Source organism: Megalops cyprinoides, chromosome 21 (assembly GCF_013368585.1).
Source record: "Megalops cyprinoides isolate fMegCyp1 chromosome 21, fMegCyp1.pri, whole genome shotgun sequence".
In the NCBI taxonomy this organism is placed as follows: Eukaryota; Metazoa; Chordata; class Actinopteri; order Elopiformes; family Megalopidae; genus Megalops; species Megalops cyprinoides.
In genome coordinates, this window is record NC_050603.1 from 18,803,576 (window position 1) to 18,817,838 (window position 14,263).

The 14,263-nt window shown below is 42.3% G+C and overlaps 1 protein-coding gene across 1 annotated transcript; it reads left to right on the top strand.

The window, feature by feature from the left end:
- The first annotated feature begins 6,686 nt into the window (after positions 1 to 6,686).
- On the top strand, positions 6,687 to 11,986 carry LOC118769000 (2-iminobutanoate/2-iminopropanoate deaminase-like). The gene is made up of 6 exons (XM_036515994.1): positions 6,687 to 6,751; positions 8,215 to 8,320; positions 8,698 to 8,791; positions 9,030 to 9,098; positions 11,281 to 11,336; positions 11,457 to 11,986. Exons 1-6 carry the CDS (start codon positions 6,687 to 6,689, stop codon positions 11,514 to 11,516), a joined length of 450 nt encoding a protein of 149 aa, XP_036371887.1. The 3' UTR covers positions 11,517 to 11,986.
- Positions 11,987 to 14,263: the final 2,277 nt, after the last annotated feature.

Genomic DNA, 14,263 nt, shown 5'->3' on the forward strand with positions numbered 1-14,263 from the left:
ACAGAGCGTGCCTGTTACTCATGCATTCATTCAGTGTCTTCGCGGGAGCGCGGCACTTGGGCCCGCCACCTGCTCGCAGGGACGCAGCGCTCCGAGAGATCAAGGACGCCTGGAGGTCGGCTCCGAAACCGCATGCGAAGCGGCCGGGCGGCTCCTGCGCCTTATGCGCAGACTGTCAGCGTGAGCCCCGGACGGGTCAAAGAGCCTCAAACGACGACGTTCATCATCCCTCTCTCGGCTGAGAGGATGCAGACGGCGGCGGCGGGGGAGAGGGCAAAGAGCTGGCTGTGGAAATAAATAACATCTACGCTGCCGTTTCAGCCGCTTATTTACTCCTTCGCGCTGCAGGAATTTCTAAGAAGCATCTCCATGGCAATATGGCGCTAATTAGTTTAGCTTAACGCTTATGAAAAGTAGCGTGTATTGATACGTTAAAATGAATAGCCGTTTCAAATATTACATTATGATTCCTATCATGATTAGACATTATTGATATGTTTAAATATATTATCTCTCTGTGATACAGCTCTAAATATCACAAAATCTAACATAAATTGTTTAAATTACTCGTATTAATTTTGCATCTGTAGATATTCATGTGCACTCATGCACTGTATAAAGGTGTGATCTATCTATCTATCTATCCAGCTGTCCAGAAGTGTGTACATTTTTCATTAGCTGGTAGGCACAAATTCAGCTTTGAAAAGACTGAGATGTTTCTTGATTCACTCTGCATATAATTTGGAGAATTAAGGAGATGCACTCCCAAAATTATTTATATTTATTTTACATTTTTCTTTTGCTTTTTGGTATTTCAAATAAGTGGACACCAACAAAATGTTAAAATGCTAGATTCTCCAGCTATGCCTTTGTCAAGACCTTTACAGATAGTTGTGACACACTTGCATAGAATTAATGAATCACATTAGGTGCCAATGCGGTTATGACACTGACATTATAAAGAGGCCTATTCTGATCAAATATTCTGACAGCAGATTAAGTCAGTTAATAGTCTCCTCTTGATTGTGTGCCATCTGACTTGTGATTCTGGTTTATTAATGACTATAAATAAACCGTGTATGTGAGCTGAATCAGTTGCTTTGATTAGGCGAGTATGATGTCGATAAGGGGGGCGGGGCCTATCTGACATCACATCTCTGGGGCACTCCGGTCTCCTCCCACCACAGCACCACAGTCTGTTGTCTGCTCCTCATATTTTCCCCGCTTACGTTTGATGGGTAATTGATTCGAGCTGCATCACGCAGAATTTCCATCTGACTTCTGTCATGGTGCTTGAATGTTTAAAACGAAAAATAAATCTAACCAGCAAACATTTGCCGTGCGTGTCTGAAATGCCAATCGATGGGCGCCACGGGCGGGTGTTCTTTCGGGTCTGAAAAATGATGTGTGTGAACAAGGCTATTGATTTCACGTGGATGACAAAAGGATTTTGGCTCAGTCTGTAGCCTGGAAAAGTAATGAAGATTTAAGCCACAGCACCAAAATAAGTTTTTTTTCAGGTACAATTTGAATTTAAACTTCTAACCAGCAACTCTCCTCAAAAAGCAGTTATAGGGGCAGGGACTGGAAAATACCCTAAATACACCTAAGTACACCTGAGAGCCAGTAGCTCTGCAACAGTAGGCTATGACACTGTGAGAGTGTCCCATCATTGGCCACTCAGTCTTGGTAGGAGCATTTTCTAAATATAATGCAGAACGAATGTCCCACTGATCTGGCTCCCGGGAGACTGTGCTTTCTCCCAACAAGCACAGTGACACACTGAGACTGGGATTGAAATGATTGCGTTAATGCTGTGAGGTCACATCTGCACCTGTTGCCCCTGTTATTCTTGGGCACAACAGAGAGAATCTTTCCATTTATTAACCCTGATGGCCCTGCGCATGTTTGTGTCATTTATGAGCTGTGCTGTGTAGGATTCATAGAAGGACGTCAATGGGGAACATGCTGTATGGATAAAGAAATGAAACCAGATGAGACCATACAGCAAGCAGACATCTGACTATTTTCTTGATCTCTGAATACACACTCCCAGAGGAGCTCCAAATACACCAACAAGCACTTCATACACCTTGTTTTGTTACACCTAAATTTTCTTAGTTTAGACATGTAAGTAAGGATTTTGATTCTAAATAAGCAGAAATCTGACAGTACTGCAACAGGCCCAGGTCCAGGGAGGCTCACACTTGTGTGGTATAGTATGGAGGATGAAGATGAGGCAATTCCTGCCAGAAGGGAAGAATTCTTCCTCCAATCAACACAGGCATTTTACCACACTCTGCTCTAGCCCATTTGTGGCACCTAAATTAATAGACTTTTTTGACTAAGTGAGAAGGATGAGATTATTTAAGTGGGCAAATGCTGCTGCATGTAAGACATTTAACTTTCATTAAGAAATCGATCCATCTTCTTCACTGTCAGAAATCAATGGAGGAAAATTTAAATGAATTGCTTTCGGTATGGTGAGCTTCTGAATTCTCACCAGAATGCAAGATTAGCTTTGCAGTGGCTTTGGGGTTGAGCTTTTGTGAACATGGTGGCAGTGTGGTTAACTGGTTAGGGAACTGGACCTTATAACCAGATGTTTTAGGTATAAATCCCTAATTAGGCACTGCTGTTGCACCTTCCTTTACCCTTAATTGTTGCAGTATCTAATGTTCTTAATAGATTGTAAGCAAAATGTATAGTTTATGTATCCACAACAGTTTCTACTCAACAAATGAATGGTATAAATGTTTAAATCAATTTCATTCACTCCTTTGTCATTTTTATAATATTAACAATATTACTTAATATGATTTTATTACAGATATATTCAGAAATCCTCAATATGTTATTCTGTATTTTAAAAAAGTATCCTTTATGGATATTTAAAGTTAATTGCTTTCGATGCGATGAGTTTCTGAATTGTCACCACGACACAATATGTGTTTTTGTGTATTTAAAAAAGTATCCCTTATGCATATTTCAAATCGGAACACGTAACAAATAATGTATGTTAAGGTTTCAGAGATAAAGGAGAATGGCCTGTCTGACCTGCTGTGGATCTTATAGCAATTAAGACCCGAGCAGCACAGCGTGGCTGCAGCTCTCAGCCTAAATGAAAGCAAGGACCTTATTATGAGATTGCAGCTTGATTATGGGCAGATTCATAAGGGTGCTTTTCAGCCCCACTGATTAGTGTCGCAGGACATATCATTTCATCCGCTCTCTCCCCGGTCAGCCTTTGGACTGCTGCTTCCTGTTCTTTGAGGAGGACACAGGCGACTCGCTCCTGCGTCTTGCTCTGTCTTTACAAGATGAGGGACCTGAAGAGGACCGTCACGGATGCTGGCTCTGGCAAAAGCTCTGGAATAACAAAACGGCAGACATTTTTTTTTTCCTCTGGACTCTCCACTCTCACTCAGCAGCCTGTTCCAGGGCCATGAACAGGCCCAGGGCTCACTCCCAAGGCCAGACTTCCATTTCCTCTCTGATCTGAACTTACCGCACCAAGAATCAATAAATAATATCTGACGGTACAGAAATGGAACATCAGGCACTTTTCAGTTAAAAAAAACTTCTGTGGAAGATCTGAAACTGTGAAAGTCTGAGAGGACATCCAGACTCTGCAGGGCTGTAGAGTCACATGAAATCAGTTTCTCCTGCTGGTGAGAATCAGTCTCTTTTGGTGTCCATTTATACAAAAACCATTATGTAATAGCGTGAGCACTAGATTTTTCAGTTAGCTAATGGCTCTGTGGAGGTTATGGTGTGAAGGACATGCTGGAGACTTTAAAACCAATTTCAGCCCATACAGAAATTAAATATATTGTTATATGCTGAGAAATATGTTATTCAGCTCAAAAATATATTGCAAATACATTTAAATATGTCTAAAATTATATATGTAAAGCAGATATACCTAAAATATATTCTCTGTGTATAATTTTTTTAAAAGAGAGTGGCCAGTAAATAAAATGCACACATGCCCCCTCTGCTTCTAATTTTATGGATACAAGCGTTGTATTGTACCTCAATTGTAAGTCACTTTGGATAAAAGTGCATGCCAAATGAATACATGTAAATGTAAGTGTTCAGGTAACCTACTGACAGCATACACATGAGTTAAGGACCAGTGCTCTGACCTAATATTGTTTATTTGCTTTGTGCCAATATTGCAGAAATGCTTGATCCAAATGATCCAAACACAATATCTAATGCATCATTGAGTCAATACACAATGTCAAAAGTTAGATATGCAAACTAGATAGCAATTGGATAGAGTTAAAACTAGGACATGGCACATGCCTCAGGATCCCTAGTTTACTCATAACTGTAAGATCATCTACATGCCCGTAACCAACTATGAGGTCACCAAGGTCCGGACCTCAGTAATTTTTTAGAGCTAAAAATAAAATCTGAAGCGAAATACAACTGGATAAAAAAATCAGTGCTTGAGAATGTCTCCTCAGAGACAAGTGCATGCTTAATTCAGTTTAGAATTGTTATTTAGTGTCCGCTGTGTGTGAGAGTTCTGAGAGAGGGCGTGAGTGCAGCCCCTTGCATCATCAGCACCTCCACTGACAGTAGCAATTGGAATTTACGCACATTGGCAGCAGCAGGTGGCTTGTGTGTGAACTGGCAGCATACCATTCGGTAAGACATAGCAATGATCGTTATGCCATTATCTGTAAGAAACGTTCAATAAGTAACCTGGTACAGCGTCTGGAGCAAAGGCAATTATATGAAACATGTTAAATATGCGCACTCTGGCCATGATGAAGGCCAGGCTATTTCTTTCATAATAGTAGGCTGCCTAACATTTCACACAATGCCATTGATTAAAAAACAGCTTATGTAGGTGAAGGTATCAATAATAGTAGGCCTACGAAAATTTCAAAGCCAAATTTGGAAATGAATATAAGTGTATAATGACGTTGACACCAACGACACCAACATTGACAAAACATAAACACCAAAGTGCCCACCCCCCCGAAAACCAACATTGACAAAACGTAAACACCAAAGTCCCCCCCCCCCCGGACCTCACAATTTTTCAAACCCTGGTTACGGCCATGATCATGAATACAACAATCACAATTTTTAGTTTGTTTACCACAGAAGGGAGAGCTGAAGGACATGTCAAAAGCATTTTAAGACCTGTGATAAATCTCATTCAGAGATACCTGTCCTCTGTGAGGTAAAATATCACAGACAGGTCTTATCATCCAAACCGAAAAGTAGTTGAGAAAGGAAGAGTGGAAAGGTCATTCACAATGGTTGACAAAAAAGACTGAAGGGAATCTTTACAATCTTTAATGCAACGGTCATTTCTGACACCAAGATCACCTTGAGTACTGGGAACAGGCAAGGTACTGACACCGCACAGAGAGTGGTTTCCACAGTTCCTTGGTTGCCAAGCAACAGCATTCTCCCACAAACCTGCGTTGCCAACTCAATGATTTTGTCACTAGATCATCTACGAGACATTTAGAGCAGCCGAGTGACATTTACATTCACAAGTCAATTGATATTCTTTTGTCTTTACTGAGTTATCAAAACACAGTACCATGCAATTGTATGTGCTTGTCATAATGGCTAGCTCACTGTCTGTAAAACTTGGTTCTAGTGCTTTCTTTGCATGCAAAAAGACTATTGAAGGAAAATCAGTTGACTTTTTTACACACCTGCACAACAAATTTATTCTAACCTACTATTGTTATGACAATGGGAAGATAACCATCAAATAGTTGTAGCCGCTGCGCTGAAAAAATAGGGTTAGGGCTGGTATCAATTTTACAACAGCAGAAAATTCTTAAACTAGAGGAACAATTAATTAGACCTCATATGCTTATTGATGGATATTTTCAGAGGTGGGGGAATGTTACTTTGCAATATAGGAGTTACGCAAATGATTTTGAATATTACCTCTGATATCTTAAATGAAAATTTAAGTGAGAATACAGCATTCATTTACAATCATTTGGAACAGATTTTTGCTGCACTGTATTGTTGAAACATGTATTTTCTTCAGTTCAATCTCAGTCAAAGAATTGTTTGCAGTGAATTGTTCTGAATTCAGGACAACTTCGATCTGAAGGTCAGATTTCATAATCTCCAAAGGACCAAAGAAAACCCCTGCAGCATTAAAGTGGCAAACGTAGGATGTCTACCTGAATAATAAGAGATAAGAGGCCTTTCTAATTATCAGTACACTGTAAGTCTGCAAGCATGTAGTTTTAAAAACATTTTTTCTTCAGGTGGTATTTGTTCCAGTTTCTTTTCATGATTTCCTACAGAAATAAGACCGACCAGTGTTTTTTTTCTCCTAATCCTCTTCGTGGGCCTTTAAAAACTAAAGCCAAGACTTTTTCAATTATATTGAAAGCATATTCGCCCCCGTATAACACACCGACTCGAGTCATGAACATAATAACATATCGCCGTACTATTAGAGAATTCGCTGTAAAATAGCTACTTACAACAGCACCATGTGACGAAAGCATAGAAATACAAGGGCTAAACTTTGTGTTGCGTGAATTGAAGGGAGTATACGGTACGAGGGGGAAAAAACACTCGTGAACTTCAGCTGCAGGTTGAAGTGGGCACATATATATATAGCTACACTAAAGCCGTTTTTGTGACTGCACTCTTCTTGCCTTTCATTGACTGAGCTCAAAGCCATGGCTGCGGTTGTGAGAAAAATTGTCAGCACTGCCTCAGCCCCTGCGGCCATCGGCCCATACAGGTAAGAGAAGTTCATCATCCGTTTATGAATACTACCGCTCATTGTGAAGTTTAACCAAGCACATGCGCTTTTTCATGTATGCAAGTTTCAAACGTGACAGTATCCACACGGAAACAACAGAAAAAGCTTGCAGCTCAAGAATACATAAAATGACTTTTTTGTGAATGAAGTACACAGTGACTTGGTCATTGTGATTTTGTCCATTACTTTGCATGATCGATATTTAAATATAATCCAGTGTTTGATCAGGGGCGTTCCTTCATCGGACTACACCTACTTTAGCCAGTTGGTTAATATATGAGGTTTCAATTTTTTCCTGCTCTTCTGAACCTCGTCTGCGCGCTACAATTTGGACACGATGGCATCTATTCAAAGGAAAATTATTTATACTCCTAAAGCTCCTATCAGACAGGGAATATACAGGTAGGAATGAATGCAGTGTATCGCATCACACTGATTTTTAACAGTAATTTCTTTTCATTTTTAAATTTCCTATGCATTTAATTCCAAATCACCTCTATGTATTTATAATTACCTACCACAAGGGAGACGCAAATAGATAGAAAATAAATCTTCCCTGATGTCTTCCTGCCCTCACTTTTGCGTTGAGTCGTGACATGGGTTCAGCGAACACCAACTTCCTAACATTTGTATCATGTATTCCAACCCCACAATGTGTGCATGCAGTGCTTTTCTTTGAGACAGCTTTGTCCTTACTGAAATACTAGTAATAATAATATGAAACTCCTTCCTTATCTAACTGTAACTGTCAGAAGACATTCTGGTGATTGATAGAGTGTCAAGGAAGGGGTGTTGTCATCTTAGCCAATAGGCTGTGGGGGGAGGGGCCAGGCACTGTCACTGTAGATGGAATGGGGAATAAGGTCAATGTGCAGGCCAGAGGGAAAAATCACCCTCTATAAACTTGTGCAATTAGGAAACATAAGGCACATTTTATCATGAGTGTTACGCATGCCTGAATGTATTATATTTAAAAGTTTAAATATTTGATATAAATGATGTTAATTTAATTTAATGATCACTCATTAAATTAACATGAATTCATAAATCCCATATTTTTTTTACATTACCTGTTTAACTGCATATGGATCAATGGCCTATGGGTGTTATCTAACACTAGTTATATGGCTGTAGTTGTGCGTTTGCAAGTATGACCTTGCATTTTATCAGTACAGTCAGTTGTGGAGCATGCACCACAAATCTGAAATAGATAAAGCCATTGTACATTGTCAGTTCAATGTCTTGTTCATCTTCCCTGGGTTTATAGGAAAACACACACACACACACACACACACACACACACAGACACGCTTGCACGTGTGCATTCACACATGCACACTTGCAAATACGCCCAAATCCACATGCTCACGCATACATGCATACATACATACATACACACACACACACACACACCCTGATGTAAATGTGTACTCTGTGTGCAGTCAGGCGGTGCTGGTGGAGCGCACCATGTACATCTCTGGGCAGCTGGGGCTGGACACTGCCTCTGGACAGCTTGTGAGTGGAGGAGTGCAGGCTCAGGCCAAGCAGGTGAGGAAGTGACTGTCCTGTCGCCGCTCCAGAAATGACTCTCAGTCAGGCCGGAACAAAAGAGGTCATTCAGCAGAGGTGCGCACCCCGGCTTCAGAACGTAAAAGTCCTACCATGTATTTGTTCTAGCCATTCACTAAACAAGGTGATTTCACTAATTCGCTCCTCTACCTGGCTGAAGAGTTGTGCTAATTAAATTCAGCTGGTGTAGTGCATGGGTGGAACAAATACATGGCAGGACTTTTACTTTCTGAAGCCGGGGTATCCACCTCTGTCATTCAGCAATCAGTACACATAGCACACCTGCATGCTGTGCATATACTGTGGCTTCTCATCTGCACGTACATGATTTGTGATCAATGCAGCTCTCTGTGGAGTCATGCCTTAATCAAATTTCGCATTTCCCTTCCCCACAGGCTCTCATTAATATGGGAGAGATTCTGAAGGCTGCAGGATGCGGATATGAAAATGGTGAGACTTTTTGACATTAATTACTCAAGAGCTGGTGTATCAGTTAAGGCTGGCACCTAAAAATGGCCAGGCTGTTAATATTTAAACAAACCGGTGTATTTCAGATGATAGAAAGTGACCCAGATTGAGTAATGCACTTAGCTGTTGTAAATTACTACAAACTATGTCCTGCAGGAATGCACTGTAGTGGACTTTGGAAAGTCTTGCTAATGGAAATCTGTCTGTCTGCCTTTCTCAGTTGTCAAAACCACCGTGCTGTTGGCCGATATGAATGACTTCACCAGTGTGAATGACATTTACAAGCAATGTAAGTACAGTGGAGTGTTGCCTCGAAGTTTTATCTGGAATGACTGTCCACATGGGCTGCCAGTGTAAGAAAACCATCATAATGGAAAAAATACTTACATTATCAGATCTTCCAGCTTTGGCTTTGAGCATTTTATCACAATAAGCCCAAGAATCAATGTGCTAAACCCTAAATCAAAACTGAGACTGATCCAGGGTTAGAGCTCTTGAGTAGAGTATTTCAACACAGATTATGACAGAGTGACAAATGACAGATTTTTATGACATTCTGTTGTGGTTCAACAAGTGTCCAGCAGGTGTCACTCTTTAATGCAAATGAAATGAGTGAGCTGTGAATGGGCAATGAGGAAGGTAATGAGAGTGCAGGCCCTCTCCTGGCCGGCAGGTTTTCCAGTTCTCTTGAAACCACTAAAACTCTCAGAAGTTAGAATGTGAGTTATACTGGCTTAGAGTAGACAATGATTAGCTGAAACAAGTGATTAAACTGAAATGAACTGAACAGAACTGAATCCTGTAGCTACTGCAGCCCTCCAGGACTATGGCTGAGTAGCCCTGAACTCTTCTGTAAGACCGTATTTGATACTTTTGTGGTTTGGGGCATACACTAACAGACAGTGTTTATACAATGTAAATGTTGTATGCGTCTTTACTGTACTCTGTGAATATGCATGGAGAATTGAAGCCTTTATGAAAGGTGCTTCACTCAAGTGCTTTTAGTCAAAACTCTTGACCTCTTTTTGGGTGCAGGTTTACCTTATCAGGTTTATCACACACTTCATCTTTAATTTGGTCACATCGAATCCTCGTCATTCAGCAGGAATCAGCTTTTTATGTGCTTCCTGCAAGGCCCAGTGCACGTCAGCCCCGCTTTGTTCAGGGGACTCGTGACGCCGACCGGCGGAGGAGTTTCCTCCTCAACATAATGCCGGCTGCAACCGTACCCGACCGTCGCTGTGAAACGGGACACTGCCACACAAACCGCAGAAACCCGAGCTCCCGCGAGACGCCGCGTCTGCCAGGGCCCCGCCCCCCACCGCGCGGAACTTTCCATGACCCGCCGGCGGATGAGAGGACCGCGGGCGGCTTCGCCTGTGCGTTCACACAGAGCCGTGAGACCATCGCCTCCCCTGGGCCGAGAGGCCGTTAGCCTGTGACAGCAGTCCCACAGAAACACAGGGGTTGCACAGTGAGAGAGAGGCAGCGGGGCTGCATGGTGTTTGACCAGGGGAGGGTGAGCGGACAGCCCCACATGGTTCCTGGTGGACGGGGTGGAACAGTTCTGCACGCTTAAGTGCTTGCACATTTCCAGCAGCCCAGTTCTGCCATCCCTCATCTGTTTGCTGGATGGCGCACGGTAACGCCGAATCGATTAGCGTGGGTGAGGCGACGGAGCCAGGCTTGCTCAGTGGATGGCCTGTCCTGCAACACTGCAGCACGCATATTATGTACACGAATGCATGCAACAGGACCACAAGCTCTAGCATGCAGCTCATAAGGGTGGGCCATGCTGTCACCACCAGCTGCAGGTTATGGGTTCCAAGCTCTAGCGGAATGCTGCAGCGGAACCCTAGAATAGACCTTTTAAACTGAATTTTAACTGAATCCAGTGACAGTAACATGTAGGAGCAAGAGAGTTTCCTGCAAAATACCAGTAAATCATCAAAAAAGCTGGGTAAACATTGACATGTTGGCACCATGCAGTAAGTTGGCACTCTGGTCTGGGCTATCTATCCTGTTCCTTTTTACCAGGTCACTTGATCATTATTCATTTACATTTACTTATTTGGCAGACGCTTTTATCCAAAGCGACTTACATAGGTTATAGCTCTTTACAGTGTTATCTATTTATACAGCTGGATATTTTACTGAGGCAGTTGCGGGTTAAGTACCTTGCCCAAGGGTACAGCAGCAGTGTCCCAGCGGGGATCGAACAGGCAACCTTTCGGTTACGAGTCCTGCTCCTTAACCACTATGCTACACTGCCGACCCGTTATTCACATCAGCATCTTGCTTGTATCTAAGCCTAAGTGAGAAGATGGGGATAACACCTTATTGTGAGACGTCCTTATTACAGACAGCCTCATTCCTTGCTCATCTTGAGTAGTTTACTCTGCCTTGTTCCTGGGTTCATATGGTTGTGCTTATGTGTCATGGCTGATTTTCTCTGCCTCTCTTTCTGACAGTCTTCAGCAGCAACTTCCCAGCCAGAGCTGCGTACCAGGTGGCTGCCCTGCCCAGAGTAAGTTAAAAGGGGGTTAAAAAGGAGTCACACCATAAATCCTTAGACCGTAACGGCTTGCATTTAATCGAATCTCTTTTTCTTTCTTCCCTCTTCCCTCCCTCTGTCTCTCTACGTCAGGGTGGGCTTGTTGAGATTGAAGCGGTAGCAGTGGTCGGCCCCATCTCGGATGCGTCCTGACTAGCCGCCCAGAGCACGCCCAAGCTGTAACCTGCGACCGAAACCACGTCAGTCCCCCGAATTAGACGCAGTGCCCTTACACCCTTTAGGATGCCACTCCTTTTACCTGCCATACCGTACAGTGCAAGTTCACAGATCAAGTGTCCATAACACCCAGGTGCTGCAGCATTCCAAACGCAGAGATCAAACATTCCATCGCCACGGAGACAGGATGCGCTCCTCAGCTGCCTGTTGAGTTTACGTGATCGTATAGCCCTTAACCTTAAAACAGAAGCCGTTTATTACCAAGCATTTCATATGAATTTGACAGGGATGAACACCTGTGCCACACCGATCGACGTGTTTATACTTCACTGTGATTTAGGTTCCACGCACACATTAGACATGAGGTTACCCTGTGCTGAGCCTGCAGACAGAGAGGCCACACCCTCTATTCACCTGGCTCACGTTTCAACCGCAGTCACGCAGAAATACTTGAAAATTTCAGCTTTCACTGCTCTTCTGTATTACTGCACTAATAAAGACAATGACTGGTTTGTTGGCCACTTGTTCTTATTGGATTCTCTGCTTTAAACTGGGAATACTTGTTAGACTCTGCTGATTGGTGAGTGTATGGTGGGAAACTGCAGGTGCACTCCTAGCCAGGGGGATGAAGACGCTCCTCCAGGTTCCCTGCAATCCAGTTGCCGTGCTCCTCCCACAATGCCTCATCCACTGTGCCCCGTATTCCATGGCATCTCTGCTCCCGACACCCCACCCCACCCGAGATCTCAGACCAGCGCCGCACTATTCATTAGTAAGAGAATCTTTTTTATTTATTCTGCACAAAATAGCCTGTGCCTCAAATTACACATTTGTGAAGACCAAGCCAGGCTGCGCACAATACAGGTTCATTCAGAGATGCGTCCCGCTTAGCAAAACAGTGTGAACTATGACACCATAATTTCAAGAGCTCTTAGATTTATTACATAAATTTGTTTAGTACATAAAAGGGAGAACTTATTGCAAGCAGTCTTTCCCATTATACAGTTATTTATATTCATACATAAAGTTTCAGATTGGTTGAGCTATTGCAGAGAGGGTTTGTGTTTAAATGAGCTGTATGAAGGCAGCTGTTAGGCAAAGGTCAGGACCATTGCTGGTGATAAAACAGGATGGTTTTCAAAGGGTCTTCAACGGTGTGCAACATCCATGAGGTAGAGTCTCAGTCCAAGAGAATGCTGGGAGTTCCATGTGAAGCTGTGAGTATGGTCTGCTACAGGGGCGGCTGGGAGCAAAAGCCTTATATATTACCTTACACAGTATTATGTATTATATTAAAGAGAAGATAACCCTGAGCACTCAGTGCCCACAATCCTGAAAACAGCCTTGTCCTCTTATGATAATCTCCATGGAGATTACCATGGGCTTACACATTTAGCTACATCAGTTGCATTACACTCTCCAATGGCTGTCTGTATACACAGGTAGATACTTAGCAAAGCGGTGTAGGTTAAGTACCTTCCTCGAGGGTTGTTAAGGGATGCCTTACATGGCAATTCAACATGAAAACTTCTTACATGACGAGGTTCTTTTACACACCGATAATGTAATTTATGTTTTGGATGGAAAAAAAAATATTGTCAGTATTCAAGGATCACAGCTGCCTCCCGGTTTTTAAACCATAATGGTCCACTTGGTGAACAACTGTGAACCTTCTGGACCATTCTGATGTGAAGAGTTTTTTTTCTGTCTTTCATTTGTTTTACTCATGTGATCTTGCAGTTAGGCTACACAGGCAATGTCCATAGATCGCTACCCCTTTAGCTTTTAGTGACCTGTTCCATCTGATCTACTCAGCTGATGGTCTGCTAAATGTGGCAATCGAACATTCAGCAAGAGTTCGATTTTTCATTGGAAGTCAAGTTATTAAAGTTAGAATACACAACTGTATGTATTTTGGTATGTTATTGTGTAATTTTGTAAAAAAAAAAAAAAAAAAAGAATCCTGGATTCTGATCCCATATGGGGTCTAATCAAATTACATTTACACATATACTTTGAGGAAAGTAAATGACTTCTTAAGCAGTATAACATGCATACAACTACACATTTTAGTCTTTAATTAATTATTTACGCTTATATTCGGCATTTTGCTTTTCTCCAACTTGAGCAGAGTTCTGCTTGACGAAGATTAAAAACAACATGGTCTTCATTCACAGCTGTTATACATTTGGCTTGCATTCCGTATGTGAGTACAGGGGTTGAGTAGCTACGGATTTATGTAACGCGTCTACTCTCTCCTCAGAAAAATCTGAGTGTTGATTCCACACAACGATGTGGAAAGCGGCAATAAGGCCTCTCGTCGCAGAAACCCGGTGTTCACGGTTTCCAAATGGCAGAAGGACTGTTTGCCAAAAATTCAGTTGTCTCAGATGTAAACCGCTCAAAAGCAGAGGTATTCCAAAGCACGTTTGTTGTTTTATAAACAATGCGAATATAACAAGTGAACATGAAATATTTACAACATTAGAAAGCACCCCTTCCCGACCCAACACACATTTACAGGAAAATAAAAGGCACAGTTATATCTGACTGACAATCGGACTGGAGCTCGGCTGGTCTGCGTCTTGGCAACAACAGGCAAGTGGAAGTAATTCTGGTGTTTTTTTTTCTGTGCAACCACTCTTCAGAAAGTAAACCTCTCCTCCTCTCACTTGCGTTTGGAATTGGGTTGCATTCACCTTTGCGCTCTTGAGGCAAAGCGC